Genomic DNA, 19,240 nt, shown 5'->3' with positions numbered 1-19,240 from the left:
GAAATCCAATCATCACACTAATTTCTTCCAGCTCATCACGTATACGCTGACGCGTTAGACTCTGGGCCCTTGTAGCTTTTTGGCTCCCATCTGTCAGAGCATCTCCACTCGTCTCCCCGACGAGGCTCCCGAGCGACGTTTTTTTTCATCCGGACGGCGTAATTCAGCTCAGTCGCGTCCCCGGTTCTTCGTTTTCGTCCGGATTTGGATCTTCATCCATCCGGCGAGCCCATGCCATCCCCGGTCCCCCGGAGATCTATCGGGGACTCCGGACGAGTGAAAAGCGGGGAAGGGCCCGATCTGTCGGTGACTCGACACACGAACCCCACCGCCACCTCGCTCAAAATCTTCCCCACCCCTCGTATCTCTCTCGCCGCCGGCACCACCCCGCCGGCTTGTTGCCCAGATTCCGTCGTCCCTCCTTCTCCACCTGCCTATATTCCGTGGTCTTTCGACGGAGGCCTATCTGGCTGCTCCTCCGCCGGCCTGTTTTGCGACTTTGGCCTACTCCTCGTCGCTCGCGGCTCGGGTTGCCTCGACCACGCCCGTCAGGTGTTCTTCCATTTGCGTCGCCGGCCATGGACTCAGACGAAGAGGAGGAGCAGATGTTCGTCGAGCTTATGCGAGAAGAGATGGCAGCCGCCGCCCAAGACCAGGAGCACGTGATGATCCTCGGTTGCTTGTCAAGCATGTACGCCGGACCGGCAACCGGGTCGACGTGGTGGGTCGGCACCGAGTCGCCGGAAGTGCAAGTCGAGACAACGAATGGAGGGCTACCGCATGTTGTACGCCGACTACTTCGCCGACAATCCATTGCACTTGCGAGAGTTTTTTCGGCGTCGTTTCAGGATGAGCGAAAGCTATTTCCGCAAATTGTGTATGCCATCCGAGACTTTGACCCCTACTTCGGATGCAAGGCGGATTGCACTTGGTTTGGTTGGATTTTCGTCACCGCTGAAGTGCACAGTGGCTATGAGGATGCCGGCCTATGGAGCTCCCGGTGATGGTGCGGATGACTATCTTCGGATGGCGGAGTCCACCGCCCTTGATTGTTTCTACCGGTTCCGCAGGGCCGTCATAGCAGGTGTTCGGGGACTTTTACTTGAGATCACCCACTGTCGAAGACACTCGGAGGATCCTTGCACCAAATGAAGCTAGGGGTTTTCCGAGGATGCTTGGAAGCATTGATCGCATGCATTGGAAATAGAAGAACTGTCCGTTTGCGTGGCGAGAGAATGTACAAGAGTCACAAAAACGGCTGCACTCTGTGATACTTGAAGCGAGTGGCTACCCATGATCTCCTGGATTTGGCACTCTTTCTTTGGTATGCCTGGATCCAACAATGACATCAACGTCTTAAACTGCTCCCCGATCTTTTCCAAGCTTGTTGAGGGTCATGCTCCCCCGGTGAACTATGTGATCAATGGTCGGCACTACAACAAAGGATACTATCTTGCAGACGGTATCTATCCAAAGTGGGCAACATTTGTGAAGACTATCTCGAAACCTAGCACCCCCAAACTTTGCGAGTTTGTGAAGAAACAAGAAGCTTGCCGAAAAGACGTCGAGCGTGCATTTGGTGTCCTCCAACAGAGATTTGCTGTCGTCCGGTTTCCCGCTATGACTTGGTCCAAAGATCAGATGTGGGAGGTGATGAACTGCTGTGTGTACCTACACAATATGATTATTGAAAATGAGCGAAAACATCCGGTTCCTCTTGCTGAGCAACAAGCACCATATGAGAGAGAGGGACCTCTTGCACAGCCTAATCACCAGGTGCCTCCATCATGGGCCGTCTTCATTGCTATGCGCCAGGAGATCCGAGACTCTACAATGCATCAACAGCTGCAAGATGATCTGGTGGAGCACATATGGACGCTTCGAGGCAACGCCGACGCCAACTAGTGTGTCTTTATTTATTTGTTTCAAAACTTGTGAAATTGTGTGCTTCATTTGTTTCAGCACTTGTTAAACATTGTACTGATTTTCGCCCAATTTGTTTCAGCAATTTTCTGAATCTTATTCGCCGAACTTGTTAAATTTTATGTCGAATTTGATTGAAATATGTGAAATGCCCCAAGTTAGGGGTGTCCTGCCGGGGGGACGGCTGGAACTTCGGCGCTCTCCATGCCTAATTTTCCTCCAATCCGGATGAAACTTTCGTCGGATTTGGGAACATGCTCTCAGTGAGAGGCTATTGTTTGTAGCGCGTACGCAAAGCGGCATCATGCGATCCGGTAATAATCCTCTGCGAGCTCTGGCGGTGCTGCTGCGCTGATACGATACGTTTTTTTCTTTGAGGGTGAGCTGCCGGGCTGATACGTGTACCGCGGCATTGTGTTGTTTTGTGTGCCATCTGAACAAGGCCAGAGAAAGGCGACGCGAGTGGCCGGCCCAGCGGAACCACGAGTCCATGCCGAGTGGATTGCACTAGTCTGCCAGTTGGGTCGGGGTGGGTCGCCTAGCCTATGCTATGCCTATATCCTTGTTTTCTTTGCTCCTTGCTTTCCAATGATTTGATTTGCAGTTCACACCGAGCCTTTCTTGATATCGTTCTGTCACAAACTCGCCTTTACATACTTGACTCGCACGGCACGATAGGAAAAATCTAGTAGGATTTTACTGGCATGCTCGACTATAATCATAAACGAATTTATATGAATCAAAGTTTGTTTGATTCCATCACATGGAAATAAGGGACTTTTAAATGAGGTACATGTGAATGTTCGATTTTCTATGAAATCCGGTGCAAAGAGTTACTAAGGAAAAATTCATGTGGGAATCAAACAACCATTATAGGAATATATTCTATAGGATTTAATTCTACAAATAGTTTATGCAAATTCTTTGAATTAAATAGGTCCTTAATTTTTTTTTAAAAAAATAGAGATCGATGGGTTTTAATTACCTTTTCCATCAACAACATTATCATTTTTGTGGCATGTACCCACACTTTGTTGATCAGATATATAATGCAACTGTAGACTCAAAATATGTGGCAAATGCAAATAGATAGAGAGCTGGTTTTCAGCCGGTTTCCAACTAACTGACTAGTCAACTCTCTTCTAATTAATTAATGAGAAGACAAGTCTTTTGGCCTGTTTAAATTTGTTCTTAAAAACAAATAGGAACAAAGGGAGTACGATCTATAGCAAACTACCTTGTTCTGCTGTCTGATCTAGCATACTCCGGTTTCATTATTATGGTTTCCCAACTTACTCGGGGGAGGGCAGAGTGTATAGCTAGCAACTCCTTCAGGCCATTTCTAATTAAGCATTTGAAGGCATTATTGATAAATTCCTGGTCACTTACTAGCTTTTAGTTCCTCCGTTCCAAGTTAACTTTTTTTTTAACAGAGGCAAAAGCTTTGCCTCATCTATTAATTAAGAAGAGAGTGTACAATTTTTAGGAGAAAACCGGACGAAAACCAACAACAACAGGGCCAAGCCCATACAAACCGCGCCCACACTCGCAACTGAACCCAACACAGATCTAAACAACAAGACCACACCCACACTAGCCAACACAAAGGACGACATGATGACACGAACAAACTCCAAGCACGACACTCCAACGCGCCCACAATGACATGCCATGATATTGGGGGAACCCATCAATCAACTGCAGATCCAGGGAAGGTAGCAGCTAAGGTGGCGAGAAAATCGCAAACCTATCGAGCGACGACACCTCCAGGCGCCAGCAAACCTGACTTAGCAGCCCCATCAGCAATAGGAACCACGTCCCTCACTTCTTCGACGGAAGGAGCCATAACCTCACCACCACCCAACTTCGGGAGCTCGGGAACCATAGACGAATCCACACACGACTCATGTAGCTCTGGCGTGATCTCAACCATCGATGACTTCTGCTCTGTGGAGCTAAGCGGAAGTGAAGTCTGCACAATGGCGAGGTCCTGCCCACCAGAATAGCACACCTCAGTCGGCTCCAAAGGAACACCAACACGTGCCAGCAACAACTTGAGACTTGCCACCTCTTCACGAAGGGGGCGAGACGCCTCCTCAACGCGGTTAGCAACCAACTGAACGAGCTCCAAGCGCAGCAAAGCAAACTGGCACTGAAGTGAGAATCGAAACAGGCGTTGCCACTGAACTCCTCGCAGGGCCTTGGAGAGGCCCTTGGTAAATAAGATTGAGTCAATTAATTTGGAAACAAGGGAGTGGGAGATATTTAACCAACCTAGAAAGTAGCATTGGCGTGAGTCAAATTCGCGCCTAACGACTTGCATGCTTAGATTTTTGTTTTAAACCAAGATCGGTCCTTTTTTTATTACTCATTGCATCCGTCTCTATCTATTTTAATTTAACTACAACCACTATCTTAATAACCTCCAATGTATCACTGACTACATAGTTCGAAATATCTTTTGAAATACGAAAATAATATTATAATTTTTGTGGCATGTACCCTAGACTTCCCCGATCAAATTTATAGTGCAATTTTAACCTCAAAATATGTGACTCATGCAAATATGGACATAGAGGAAATAAGGGTTTTTACCAAACCTACCTTGTTATGCTTATATCATCGTCTGATTTCGTTATTAGGATTCCTGACTGGGGTGTATAGCAGCTTCATGAAGCTATCTCTAATGAAGCCTTTTGAAGTAGGCCTTGTGAAAAAAAATCCAAGTAACTTAGCTTGTAGGAGATATTTTTCCAATCCACAGGCTAGCATTGACGTTAGTCTAATCAGGGCATAACTTAGAGTTGCATGCTTAATTAAATTTTAGTAGTTTTTACTTGTCTAAGCACAATTAAAATTGCAGTCCCCGTCGGAGATTCTAACACCTATATAGGAGTTTGGAAATGACCTGATACGACCTTATGCGTGACGCCACCAGCATTATAACAGTTCACATATGATTTTGGAGATGGCCTAACACGACCGCAGGTGTGACACCTATCTTTAGAAGAGACCAACGCGTGAATCTTAACGCCTTTCGGTCATTGCATCCCTAAGCAAGTGTGTTTTTTTTGTTGTAAGTGAGATGACCAGGCCAACCCTCCTTGATCTTTTGGATCAAATCATATTGAATGCAATTCTCTAATAGTGAAATTTTGAAGAAATTCTATAATTTGAAGATTTGTGGCGTGGTTAACTGCCCTCGAGAACATGCAAGACATAAGGAATCAAGTAATTCAGCGATAAAGGCTATTCCTAGTAGGATTAGAGTTAGAATGATGGTATCTTTTTTGTTGATAATTTTGAGATAGCTTACTGCTCATGCCTAACGGTAGTTTAACCAGGCATCCTAAACATTCTAAGAATCACACTGATCATCACCAGTGTCACCTGCGCGGCTCCTAGCCGGCTAAATGCTAGTTTGGAACGAAAGGTGCATAAAGCCCCAAAAGAAAGAAATGATTTGAGAGTCATAGTGTAGTCCTGAGACTAGAAATAGTAAGACATGATAGTTATTGGCAAAGTAATGGCCTGCAAGCTTAACATGACAAGTTGACGGGATTATTTGGCAATTTTACAAGGCACGGTAACTAGGAAATTCAATCATAAATATTGTTATCGCTACAAGAAAACCATGTCAACCATATACAAATTCAACGTACCTATGTAGAGAGTCACATTATACTCGATGATATCTCCCTTGGATGGGTTCACGGAGTTGAGATTTGAGACAATCAACGCACACCGTCATGAGCAAGCATAGTCTTGGGCCATTCGGAACTCAGCACGACCACCAATAACATGAAGCTCATTGCTTGGATTACTGAATTGGTTTCTTGAGAACATCACGAATGAGATGCTTTTGAATGGACCATTCATCATCTCACAATTGATAGTTTTCAAGATCATGTACCCATCTTTCCCTATTTCGATGTACATGCCTTGTGCATTCCCAACCACCTTAGATGTACTCGTGAGCCCCTTGGTGAGCACGTCGTCGAACACGTAGAAAGAGCTAAAGGAAACTAGGCCGTGAGCAGGGTTGTGGCATTGGTATTTTGCGCGACGAGGACTGATGATGGATCATTCCCACCGTGGGTGTTTTGGAGGTAGAATCGGAGGTTCTTCACATCCCAGCTTCCACCAAACGGGGAAGCAGTTTCATTGGAGCAAGAATGAAATTCTCATCTTATGTTCTTGACTTCTTGTGCCTTTCTATTTGTAAATTAGATGTGATCAGTGAGAAGGTTCGGTATGTGTATTTATAGATGTTAGGATGATATCTTCTAGTATTCTACATAATATGGAAGTCAGGGGCGAAGTCCTTTGTTTTTGTTACCAAAACCGAAGGCATAGACATGACAAATTGTCTGCAAATAACATGTATACTTAGTCGGAACACACGATTTGTGATTTCTAACTGATCGGATCTCCCTTATACACAAGATTGTGTGAATGGGTTGATTTGATTTGAAATTTGAAATTTGAAATTTTGTGACATTATGAATTTATTGCAGTTTTGTCTTACTAAAATCTAATTTAGTTTTGTTGACACATTTTCATGTTTATTCACATGTAAATTCTACTTCAAGATTGCAAAATGGGGTATGTTATCTTAATTATACAACAACCATGAATGGCAGATATATAGCTATTTTAATTTTTTAAATACAATATGAACTATGCCTAAAATGGTGGCTTGAGTTGTAAAGTGAAAAGAGTGAACTTTAATCGCAAAGCTGGCAGCACCCCACAATATTTTCTTTGCAAAGCGGGTGCAATAAACTAGCTTGTACTACAATACGCCAAATAAACCAAATAAAATTGAATCTACAAGTCCCACTAGAATTGGTGCCATGATGCAAAGCTCACATTTCAGTATTTATATTATTATTAGGGGCCTCCTACTGACTGTGCTTCGCAATTTGATAAGACATGGATGGTTGTGTGTGCGCTGTACGAGTCGGTTCTTGCTGCGTGGTCGTGTAAAGTAAGTTCCGTGGGAGAATGAGTTTTTTTTTTTTTTTTGAAACGGAGGCAAAAGCTTTGCCTCATCCATTAATTAAGTAGAAGGTGCCCGATTTTTAGGAGAAAATCGGGCAAAAACCTACAATGACGGGGCCAAGCCCACACCCACCCACACAACGCCGCGAAGGCACACCGAGCCACCCTGGCTACCCACATAAGCTACACAAACGCGAAGCTCGAGTTGGCCTATGCCAAACAGATGGCTCCCCAAGAAAAGGCCGGTAGCTCCGACTCTGACGACGAGCCACGGAGAGGAGATGCACAAGACCTGCGCCGAAAAGGACCTTCACCGTCGGACCGCCCTCGAAGGTCATCGTACACCACCCAAAGGCAGCTTCGACTTCACAACAAGAGGAGGCCAACTTCGAAGACATTCGGACACGCGGGACGGAGCCGACTAACACGGTCTTGCGAGCAACCAAACCATGCTCGGCATCATTGTCGTTGCCGCCCAAGCCCACCATCGAGAGTCACCTTATCGCCCAAGCGACCCAAGGTCAAACACCCTCGAAGATGACGAACATTCGGAGCCGCCGCTCCGACGTACCGCCTGCTCGCGTCGCGCCTGCGCGTCCACCAAGATCACCACCTTCGGGGCCGCCGCCACGACGTACCACCGCTCGCTCTTGAGCCGCAAAGCCGCACGAACCATTCACCCGCAACCTAAGGCGCACGGGGCAAGAGGCCGCGGACCACGGGCATCACACCATCTCATCCGGGGCCGCCGCTCCGACATAACGTCCGGCCAGTCCCCACCAGGACGCGTCCGACCGAGCCGACAGCCCTACCGCCCACACGGCCAGGGTCGCCACCCAAGCCATGACAAGCCGCATCCCTGCACCATAGAGATGCTGCCGCACCGCCTTTCGGGGCCGCCGCCCCGGCTCAATGCCACCTACCCGAGGCCGCCGCCTCGGCATCCTCCAACGGAGACGGTAAGGCAACGCAGCCCGGCAAACACCGCCCTCGCCGAGTGAAGCTCATGCCCTCCAAAGACAACGCCTCCAAGAAGGGAAGCGACGAGACCGCCGCCGTCGCCCGCTCCGGCCGAGGCCAGAGCTTGGGTTTTCACCCGGAGGGCACGAATCCTCGAAGGCAGTGCTCCACGACGATGCCTCCAAGAAGGGAAACGGCGCCCTGAGGCGTCGCCATCGCCGGCACCGACCAAATCGGGCAAAGCTTTCACCCGGAGCAGCACACCCTGCCACCGAGTCTTCCTTCACCGGCAGGGAAACCGGAGCACGTCATCTTGCGCGCCAGCACCGTCGACCACCTCGCCCACCATGACGCTGCCGCTGCCCGGGGTCTCCGCCCCGGCACACCACCACCACCGAGCAGCCTCTGCAAACCTGCAGCACCTCCACGGCCAGGGGCCCCGCGCCGGCCTGCCGCATCGCCGTGGGAGAATGATTGTAAGAACATGATCCGATATGAGTGATGTTTTCAGAAGAAAATTATCATGTGGAAAATCAAGGTAGGAGTAACATTAAACCGAAAGGCAGTGACTGGGTCCTATTGCAAAACGGACAAGCCGCCTTAGGACATTTTTATTGCCGGTGAGTGGCACACTCCCCCAAATCTCCACTACCCACCGCCAGGAAGAAGATCCCCTCCACCACCACCACCCCGCCGTCCCCAAATGTCCCAGCCAAGCCGGCACCACCACCACCACCACCCCCACCTCCCGCCGCTCGCCGTCGCCGTGGCCGTCGCGGCCGCGCTGTCCCTGCTCCCCCCGCCGTCCGCCGCCGACCCGTACGACGAGGTGTGCCTGACGAGCCTCCAGCAGTCCCTCTCCCTGCGCAACTGGACGAAATCCTCCTTCGCCGCCCCCTGCGACGGCTTCATCTCCAAGCTGCAGGGCGTGACCTGCAACAACGGGCGCGTCTACAAGCTCGCCCTGCCGGGCCTCTCCCTGGCGGGCGCCATCCCGGCGGAGCTCTCCAACTGCACCAACCTCCAGTCGCTGGACCTCTCCTCCAACGCGCTGTCGGGCGCCATCCCGCCGGAGCTCTCCAAGCTGCTCAACCTGGCCGTGCTCAACCTCTCCGCCAACGCGCTGTCGGGCGCCATCCCGCGGGAGCTCGCCGGCTGCGCCTACCTCAACGTCATAGATCTCCACGCCAACCAGCTCTCCGGCCCCATCCCGGACGAGCTGGGCCTCCTGGTGCGGCTCTCCGCCTTCGACGTCTCTTACAACCGCCTCTCCGGCCCCGTCCCGGTCCTCCTCGCCAACCGCAGCGCCGGCACTGGGGCGGCGGCCGCGGGCGGGACGGCGGCCAGGTTCAACGCCAGCTCGTTCGCCGGGAACAAGGACCTGTACGGGTTCCCGCTGCCGCCTCAGCGCGGCCACGGGCTGTCCGTGCTCACCATCGTCGGCATCGGCCTCGGCAGCGGCCTGCTCAGCCTCGTGCTCAGCTTCTCCGCCGTCTGCATCTGGCTCCGCTCCACCGACCGCACCGCCACCGCGCCCGGCGAGGAGGGCAAGATCTCGCACACCATGCCCGCCTACTGAAGCTGAACTCGCCGACCAAATCATGCTGAATTGCTGACGCCTCTGGGTGGTACTGTCGCGGATGGAACTAACTCCTTGCACTCATGATTGATTTGTTTAACCGCAGACGATAGATTTTGGGCTGGTAATCTCATCTGGTAAGGTTAGATTCTCTGAGCCAAGATTGGACCCTGCCGCTGGAATGCATGCTGGATCGACCAGAGTCTACCAGAGCAGCCGTCTCGTGTGTGCTGCGATCTCAGTGTCAGAAGGCTAATCTAATTGGAGTTAATTTTCCATTCTTATCTTTATTTTAGTACGACTCACTGTAGTGAGTGATGACAGGGACAGAGTTAGGCTTCATGACGTCCACCCTTTTCTCCTCCATGGCAGCGAATTCTGACGCAGGTCTTGTTAACGATAATGCCATTCTAATCATCAGACGGTGTGCTCTTAGTTTATTCCAGTCAGTCTTTTGTGTGCTCATGAGCTGTTCTCCAACCCCATTTGATATGGGCGCAAAGTGATTATTTGCGTTCAGGCACTCAAAATTTGGGTTTGTCCACAGCCTAGTAGCCCGATGCAAAATAGCTCACCCGTTAGGGCTTGTTTGGTTACGGAAATCCCGGCAGGTTCCCGGCCTTTTCCCGGGGAAATTTTGCCCCTAGTCCGAAGGTGGGGAAAATAATTCCGGGGTTTTGCTCCTGTTTCTGCTTAATGCCGGGAATATGTACCCCGGGAAATTTGGCCCAGACAGCCAAACAAGCCCTTAGTGGCACAGAAGACACATCCACCCCCGCCACCCTAAATGTCGCATTCGGACAGCGGTAAAACCCTTCCCTACTATGGACGTTGTCGCCGCCATGAAACCTGACGAAGCCACCGTAATTACCACCCCAGCCAACCAAGAGACCGCACATATGGTGGCCTCAAAGCGGGCTTCGCCTTCACCGGCGACAATACGAAACTCAAGGTACCGAAGAAGGTGCTGACTAAAGAGGATAAGCTCATCAAGGCCAAGATTCAACGGGAGCGGCACCCACCCTATTGCATGCTTGAGGGAAGCCCAGCAAGCCACTGATGCCGCCGTGAGGGGGCTGCCTCGATGGCCTTGGATATGCAGGCCAAAGTCAACACCCATGTGAGGCTAGCGCCTATTGTCACGGAGGCCATGCTCCTCATCAAGAAGAGGGAATCGTCAGCCATGCTCCCTAGGCCTCGTCGGTGAGCTCTTTAAGTTCTACCTAGCACAACCACCTATGCAACGACGGTCACCAATTTAAGTCAAGTCTCGCATAGAGGACAACGGATCATGCCCGCCTATTTAAGCAGCATGGATGCGGACCAACGATCTTGATTCTAGAAGAAGCGAGCCAAAATCCGCCAACGGGATGCCTGATCGCCCGTGTCTACCTCGTGAGCACTATCACATATTTCTACCTTTGCTAGTCATGGCCCTCTTGTGATCTTTTTTCTGCTTCATTTCGTATTCTACTAAGTAAACTTTGTTATGGACCGAATTAGACGTAATTTGAGCTAGTGATACCGCGGTTTGAATGTCTTAAATGTTGTTAAATTGCCTTTTTGTGATGCATTTTTTAATTCAAACATACCTGGACTAGGTAAACAAAATGCATCGAACCGTTGGGCTATTCAGCGCAAACGGTCAATCAGGAATTTCGTATACGCAGCCTGATCCAAACGAATACATGTAGCCATTTTTTAATGACCGAAATACTGAAATAGCCTCAGCTTAAAAATAAATACTACTTCTTCGTTGCGATCACAAGAAAGCGGTGGCTGAAGTTGTAAAGAATAGCGTGAGTGGCAGGCGCACTGACTGGCAGTGGCGCTTTGCTTTACTGTTCCGGCAGCAGCGTCATCATGTCGAGTGTTGAAGAAGCTTCAGCGACGGACGGCTTTCGGCTGACACACATGTCAAGACGCAGCCCACGTAAAATCATCGTACGTACGTCCGGGCGGCGGCCGCTTCCGTGCTGGTGTGGATATATGAATGCACAAGTGGGATGGCGCGCCGCGATTGGGTTGCTCCGCTTCGTGCGTGTGCCTGCCCACTAGCGATGTCAAGTTCCTATCAGCTTTTCTGCCTTCCACTTCCACTCGGACACCGATGACAGCGGATTAAAGGAATCTCCAACCGGGCGGGTCGCAAATGGAGCGAAAATGCGTCTGCACCTTGCTCCAGCGGGACGATGCATCATATTTGAGGTGTCCGCAGCGACGGAAACGCGGCGTAAATCTGTGGCACGTTTGCGTCTCCGCGGTCGCGCCTAGCGTCCTCGCTTCCCCCACGGGTCCGCCTACCAGCGACCCTGACTCGATCGGTCTCGAACTAAAGCATAGCAAGCGCGTCAATGTCAACCGCCGGAGTGGCAACCACGCTAATCAAACAGCCAACCGCCGGAATAGAGCGCCGAACCGCTGCGGAAGAGCAACCGCGGGCCGCTTCGTTATACGCGCCGCCATTAATCCCGCAGAATATAACCCATGCGCATGCTGTAATCACGTCGAACCGCCTGCTTCTCCTTCTTCTTCTTCTTCTTCTTCTTCTTCTTCTTCTTCTTCTTCTTCTTCTTCTTCTTCTTCTTCTTCTTCTTCTTCTTCTTCTTCTTCTTCTTCTTCTTCTTCTCCAACACCGGCTAGCCAGACGCCATGAGCGACTACACCTTGCCGTCGAACTCGGAGAGCGAGGGCAACCCGCCGTGATGGCAACATTGGTGGGAAACGCCCTGCGACGCCAAGCGACCCTTGCTCCACACCGAGGGAGGTCGACGAGAACGGAGGCGCAGTTGCTAGCGACGGTCAGGAGGAGGAGGAGGAGGAGTACGGAGGCGCCGTTGGCAGCGACGGCGAGGAGGAGGAGGACTGACGCCAAGTTTGCCCGGCTGAAGGCGCAGGAGGCGGTGGACGAGAAGGCGGCGGCAAGGAAGAAGGCCAGGGCCAGGGCCCGGGCAAGGGCACAGGAGCGGGCGCAGGCAGCACGTCGGTGTCCATCCACCGACGACGACGAAGACGCCACTTCGTCCGACTGGAACTCCTCCACGGATGCGTCGTCCGCCAGTTCCTCTTCCGACAAGGAGGTGACAAGCAAGAGGCGCTGGAGTGAGGACGACGAGGCAGGGCCTTCTAACAAGAAGGCCAAGAATTAGCTTATAGTTTCTTTGTTTTTAAATTTGTTCTCTAGTTTGTATGTTAAATATGTTTGAACTTGTTCGATTCGAGTAATCAGTACTAGTTGTTTTCGCGTTTGAACTTGCTCATTCATACAAATTGGGGAGTTCTTCAACAAAAAGGAAAAGAAGGAGCAGGAAAACAAAACAGTGGGATATCCAAAATGCGTCCGACCGCTGGGGGTGGCCCCCGACGCAAACGGACAATTCGCGCCTCGCGGTCATTTTCGCGTCCGCCAGGCAACGCAAACGGATGCCCGCGGACAATTTGGGCGTATGAAATGCGTCGCGCCGCTGGAGATGCCCTTACTCTCGAGGTCCAGATTAAATTTGGGCTAGGATTGGGGTCCTTGCCATCGTCTTAGAGCATCTCCAGCCGCGTCCTCAAAACGTCTCCAAAGGGATTTAGGACGCGCCAGACAAAAAAATGTTCCCAGCAGCGTCCCGCAAAGCCTCTTTTTGTCCGGCGCAGCCCGATACGATGTCCGACGCAGCCCGATACGATGTCCGGCGGCCCGAGCCCTTCCCCGCCCCATAGAGGACGCTCCGGGCACGTCGGACACAACGAAAAGCGAGGTGGGCTCCCACATGTCGGCGACTATTTCCATAAACCATTGGTTCACGCCTTTTATTTCTCGTCGCGCCTTCCCTCCCGCGCCTCCCACCCCTCCGCCGCCGCTGGATTTGCCGGCCGTTTCGACGGCTGATCTCTTCTGAGAGTCGGCACCGTCGTCGCGGCTGGCACTCTCGCCGGATTTCACCGCCGCCGCTTCGCCAGCGCGTCCCAGAACGCGGCGTCAAATCCGCCCACCTCCACGCACAAATGTGTTCGACGACTTGCTAGGTAGGTGATACGTCTCCAACGTATCTATAATTTCTGATGTTCCATGCTTATATTATACCAATTGCTACATGTTTTATATACACTTTATATCATTTTTATGCATTTTCCTGCACTAACCTATTAACAAGATGCCGAAGCGTCAGTTTCTGTTTTCTGCTGTTTTTGGTTTCAGAAATTCTACACAGGAAATATTCTCGGAATTGGACCCCACAAAGACAGAAGTCAATATTTTGCCGAGACGGACCCGGAGAGCCAGAGAAGGGCCAGAGGGGGGCCAAGGGGCTCCCACACCATAGGGGGCGCGGCCCCACCCCTGGCCGCGCCGCCATGTGGGGTGGGCCCCTCGGGACTCCTCCGAGGCCGCCCTTCCGCCTATATATTCTCCCAGATGCGAAAACCCTAAAGATATCAGTCATATTCCACGAAAAGTTACGTAGCCGCCACCATTGCGAAGCCAAGTTCGGGGGACATAAGTCTCTGTTCCGGCACGCCGCCGGGACGGGGAAGTGCCCCCGTAGCCATCTCCATCGACTCCATCGCCATCTTCATCGCTGTTGCTGTCTCCCATGATGAGGACGGAGTAGTTCTCCCCCGAGGCTGAGGGCTCTACCGGTAGCTATGTGGTTCATCTCTCTCTCCCATGGTGTGATCTTTATGTGATCATGAGCTTTGTACTCTAGTTGAATATGTAGATGTTACTCTGGTCTATTATGCACTCTAGAGGTTACTTTAATATGAACTCCGGAGTCACTCTCCACGGTGTGATGGTGATAGTGTGCGCATCGTGTGTGATTCCTTTATGACGTTGTGGAGCTTGTTTACTCCGGCTTGAGGTGTGCTTTTGCAGCCCTACACAATGAATGGTGTTTGTTATCCAACAAGAGAGTATTTGAGAGTAGCATTTATTTATTCAATTATGTGATCATTGTTGAGAGTGTCCACTAGTGAAAGTATGATCCCTAGGCCTTGTTTCGAAGCATTGAAACACCGTTTCCAACAAGTTCTGCTACATGTTCGCTTGCTGCCATTTTTATTTCAGATTGCAATTACTACTTATAATCATCCATATTACATGTATTTCACTATCTCTTCGCCGAACTAGTGCACTTATACATCTGACAAGTGTATTAGGTGTGTTGGGGACACAAGAGACTTCTTGTATCTTAATTACAGGGTTGCTTGAGAGGGATATCTTTGACCTCTACCTCCCTGAGTTCGATAAACCTTGGGTGATTCACTTAAGGGAAACTTGCTGCTGTTCTACAAACCTTTGCTCTTGGAGGCCCAACACTGTCTACAGGAATAGAAGCGAGCGTAGACATCAAATACCACAATATTATGCTTTTATGATGGAAACAACACACAATTCTTTCAATGGCACATTATGCACTCTCAGCTATTTGAGACAAGTCATGTGACAACATTAAATACTATAGATATGAGAAAAATAACATCCAACATGACATTCCAAAGTCTATGCCACAGTCTAGACAATCTTCCTTTTGCATCACTATAGACATGAAACATTTTACTCATCTCCAACACCAATCAACTTATTTGAAATAACTCTCAGAGATGAAAATCAATATGGACCAGAGATCTAATCATACATAAATAAAGAATACTAACGAGCTCTGAACAAAATTCGAGTAAAAGAACAAGAGCTAAACGCAGTACTAGAAAACTAGAACATTCGCAGAACAATAAGAACAAAAACTAGAGCGTTCTATGCAATTAAAACGGAGCATGTCTGTCAACACCCGGATTTTTAAGTCCAGATGCCTATTATGCCATACATTGCAATCCCAGGAATATTTTTTTTGCGAGACATAATAGATTGATATCACAGAACATCATTCATTACAAACCATAATTGTCTTACATCAAGGGATCACATGATCCTGTCTTACAACATAGTGGATCTAGAGATCCAATTACAAAACACATAGCGGAAGCGAAGTAGCGTGTCAACACCCGGATTTTTAAGTCCAGATGCCTATTATGCCGTACATCGCAATCCCAGAAATATTGTTGTTGCGAGACATAACAGTTGAATATCATAGAGTCATCATTTATTACAACACATAATCGTCTTACAAAGGTAGATCACATGATCCAATATTACAATAGTAGTTGATCTATCGATCAACGAACATCACAAATAGCGGAAGCGAAGTAGTAGTGGCTATCTAATCCACGGGCCAACGCTTGACGTCGGGAGCGGTCCTAGTTGTCGTAGACGTCTCGCTGTCCATCTTCCTCGTACTGCTTGTTCACCTTCATAGTCCGGCCATTTGAATAGCCGGGGACAAAGCCATGAGTACTTTTAAAGTACTCGCAAACTAATACTAGTGTAAGTACTATAAACTATAGTAAGGGGGTGCTAAGCTCTAAGTTTATTTGCATAAAGCCAAGTTTATTTCATAAACATTTAGAAAAGACTCTTCATTTGCTAAACTAACTCAAGTGGGAACATTAGTGTCATTCCCACAACTCTGTTGTGATTCAATTTAAAGTCACCATTCAACTTTCAAATTCAAGTCCCAAGTCATATGTCACATTTTTGAAAATGGTCTGATGACGGAACAGTATGGCCTTCCCAACCGTCCATAACCGTGGACGCGGCTATTCGAATAGTTCTACACTCTGCAGAGGTCGTACACTTGTGCCACAATATTTGCAATAATCCGTCAGGGTTAATCGGCCTCGATTTATCATACTCCGTATGCGGACTACCAACCATAACCTTTAACTTACATACTCTAGTATAGGCACCTCTCCCCATGAGCTTGGCCTCCCGGTGAAAACCGCAGTCAACCCGGGAACTGCACAGGGCTTGGGCCGGACATTCACCTCATCCCATGTCATATCGCATCGTTTTGTTTGTTGTAGAGGCAGCCCTCGGCCTAACCCCGATGACGCTTGTTTAGAGGGAACCCATACTAAAGCACATAAATTTCTAGTTAAGCCCTTACCCATATTGGGTATTGTGGGGGTACTTTCAAATTGGAATGGTATCGCATCCGAACCCAACCATCAGTTTTTGTAAAATTCACCAAGTCATTCACCAGTCATATTCACCTTCAAAATCTTTCAATAGAATGAAGCATCATTCCAAGGTTTTCAAAGTCATTTCATTTCACATGATCCCATCTAGAGTAGTCACTTTTAATTTAGCACTAGCATCTATGTATGAGGGGTGCTAAGTACTTTGCTGTGCTTCTAGGCTAACCTTGATGCCCTTGTTCTACTCTATATCTAAACCAAGTGAATCATGAATCAAAAGGTAAACTTTGATAAACAAAATTTAGATAAGCTTGTAAAGTAAAAACTTGGGATAGGAGCATTAAGCATAAAGTAAAAATATTGGTGCCTTGCTCTTGTAGAGCTTTGCACAAGGGAACCTTGCAAGAGTGTTAGCTTGCCTTGATTGGTGTATTGATCAAAGTTTTACGGCTCTTCCTCCTGGTAGAATACTTCCTCCTCTTGATAGTCTCCGGTACTAGCGTCTAAAAACGAATACGAGGATACAATCACCAAACAATACTTAAGTACTCTTAATTAGCCTTAATGGCTCACTCAAATGATCTAGCATCACTACTTAACATTTATTCACAAATTATGCTAGGGTTTCTTTATTTAATATTAGGAAAATAATTTCCTCTCATTGAAAGTTGAAATTAGGGTTTCTCTTGGTTTGGAGAAATAATTTCCTCTCATTGAATCTTCTTAAGATTTAATCTTCTCAAATAACCAGGGATGATCCCATGTTGACCAAGGTCAACACTTCACACTTAGTATTTGAGAAAAGTGATTTAAATGAGATTCATCATCTCATGTGATTTAAATAACTAATGCAATTTAAATACTATGTTGATTTAAATTCTACAAGTGAGCAAGTATGAACCTATGCAGTAGAGGTCATCATATTACTTCATATCACTTGAGAACATGATTTAAATGAGGTGCTACACCTCATAGATTTAAATTCCTAAGACTTGAAATAGTTTTAAATGAGCTAGTATTGGCTACATAGCCAATATTTTGATTCTAGCCCATGATCATGTACAGAACATATATCATATTTTTACATAGTAAATTAGAGTTTGTTAAATGTGAATTATTGCAATTGGATTCACTTCAAAATTCAAAGTGGTTGATTTTTAATATTTATTTGAATACCGAAAAGTTTCTGTTTTGTCATTTTTGCTATTCAAATTCTACACCACATATAGGGTTGAATCCAGTGGGGTTAGTTAGAGCAATTCATAAGCTTTCCAGAACACTTGGATTTGCTAAATTTGAGTTTGTAGAATTTGAACTATTTAATTTATAGTAAGGGACCAGTATTGAAAAGTTGCTTGAAACAATTTAATTCAAAACGGGGAAATGGGCTTAGGCGGGAAAGGAAATGGGCCAGAATAGTTTGAATTGCGAAACTGGCCCGATAACGGTTCGGCCTGCTGACACGGGGTCCCACATGTCGGCGACTAATTGCCTTACCGAATCGGTACGCGATGTCGACCGTCGGATCGGGGAGAGGATCGCACGGCCGTGGTTCTTCTTCTTCTCCGGCGAGAGGAGGGCGCGCTGGCGACGGAGGGAGGGGGTCGGGGAGCGCTGTAGGCCGCCGGGGGTCGATGGAGAGGTGCGCAGTGACGTTGACGTCGATGGGGAAGCGTCTGGCACCGTCGGCGAGGCTTGGGGAGGCGTCAATCGGCGGCGCTGGTCTGCGGGCTCCGGCGGGAACGATCTTGCGATTGGGTCGGCTCCGGCGAGGTGGGGTTCAATTGACCGGTGGAGGAGGCTCGGTGAAGAGAGGGAAGTGGATGGTGTGCGGATAGAAGGAGCCGATCGTCTCCATTTATAGTGTTGAGAGGTGGCCGCGGGGTGCTGAGAGGGGTCGTCCATGGCGCCGGCGTTCTGAGGCGCGAAGGGTCAAGCTACGACGCGCGGCGTGTAGGCGACTGCTAGGCGGAGCTATTGAGCGCGACGGCACATCAAATGGTGGACAGAGGCGTGCAGGCGACGCTCGAGTGCTCTCGGTATGGCGCGGCCGAGTTTTGATGATGGCGACGGTGACACGGCGGCCGCGGGCTAGCGACGCTGTCTAGCTTGCGAGAGGGTGGTGAGGCGGTGCTCGACGCGGTTCTAGACTTGGCGAGGGGAGGACGAGGCTGTCGGGGCGAGGACGTGTCTTGCGGCGCCCGGGGTCGTGTCGGGGCACGGTCACCGCGTGCCGGCACGTTTACGGGCGTGCATGGGCGCGCTGGTTCGGCCAATGCTTTGGCTTGGAGAGCTAGGGCTTGGTACGGCTTCGTCCTTGTGTGCTAGGGGAGCTACGTGATATGGTTAAAGTGAGAGGGAAGGCCGGAGAGAGGAGTGGCAAGCATGGCCGGCATGGTGCACGGCATTGCTTAGTTTAGGTTTTCTCCACGCTTTAATCGACGGTGCAAGGACCTGGCTTGATGCGGGGGTTGCAGAGGGTGGTGATCATCACGAGTTGAAAGGGGTTTAGGCCAAAATCCTCCGGATAATAGCATGTAACATGAAACAAAGATGCTGCCTGCCATGTGTTTGATGAAATGGCCGCATGAAAATTCTTTTCAAATTTCGAAATTCTTTTTGGTGCAATTCAATTATATAAATAAAGTGATGGAATGGTGGTGGTGGTGTCCATTTTGGTGGTGGTTTGCAAGAATTCCAAAATGGGGCCATCTTCACATAGATTTAAAGTCTCCACTTGTCCCTGTCTTTCTG

At 49.0% G+C, this 19,240-nt stretch overlaps 1 protein-coding gene across 1 annotated transcript; it reads left to right on the top strand.

Moving 5' to 3' along the window:
- Positions 1–8,590: 8,590 nt before the first annotated feature.
- Positions 8,591–9,561, top strand: LOC124651705 (receptor-like protein 44). Its single transcript, XM_047190748.1, has one exon. The coding sequence runs from the start codon at positions 8,591–8,593 to the stop codon at positions 9,464–9,466; it is 876 nt and encodes a 291-aa protein (XP_047046704.1). The 3' UTR covers positions 9,467–9,561.
- The last annotated feature ends 9,679 nt before the right edge of the window (positions 9,562–19,240 follow it).

The sequence above is a fragment of the Lolium rigidum genome, chromosome 5 (assembly GCF_022539505.1).
Source record: "Lolium rigidum isolate FL_2022 chromosome 5, APGP_CSIRO_Lrig_0.1, whole genome shotgun sequence".
NCBI lineage: Eukaryota > Viridiplantae > Streptophyta > Magnoliopsida > Poales > Poaceae > Lolium > Lolium rigidum.
This window is presented reverse-complemented; position numbering and strand designations above follow the sequence as displayed.

Bases quoted from the DNA above. Each gene is read 5' to 3' on its own strand.
- LOC124651705 (XM_047190748.1), top strand. From the start codon at position 8,591: ATGTCCCAGCCAAGCCGGCACCACCACCACCACCACCCCCACCTCCCG.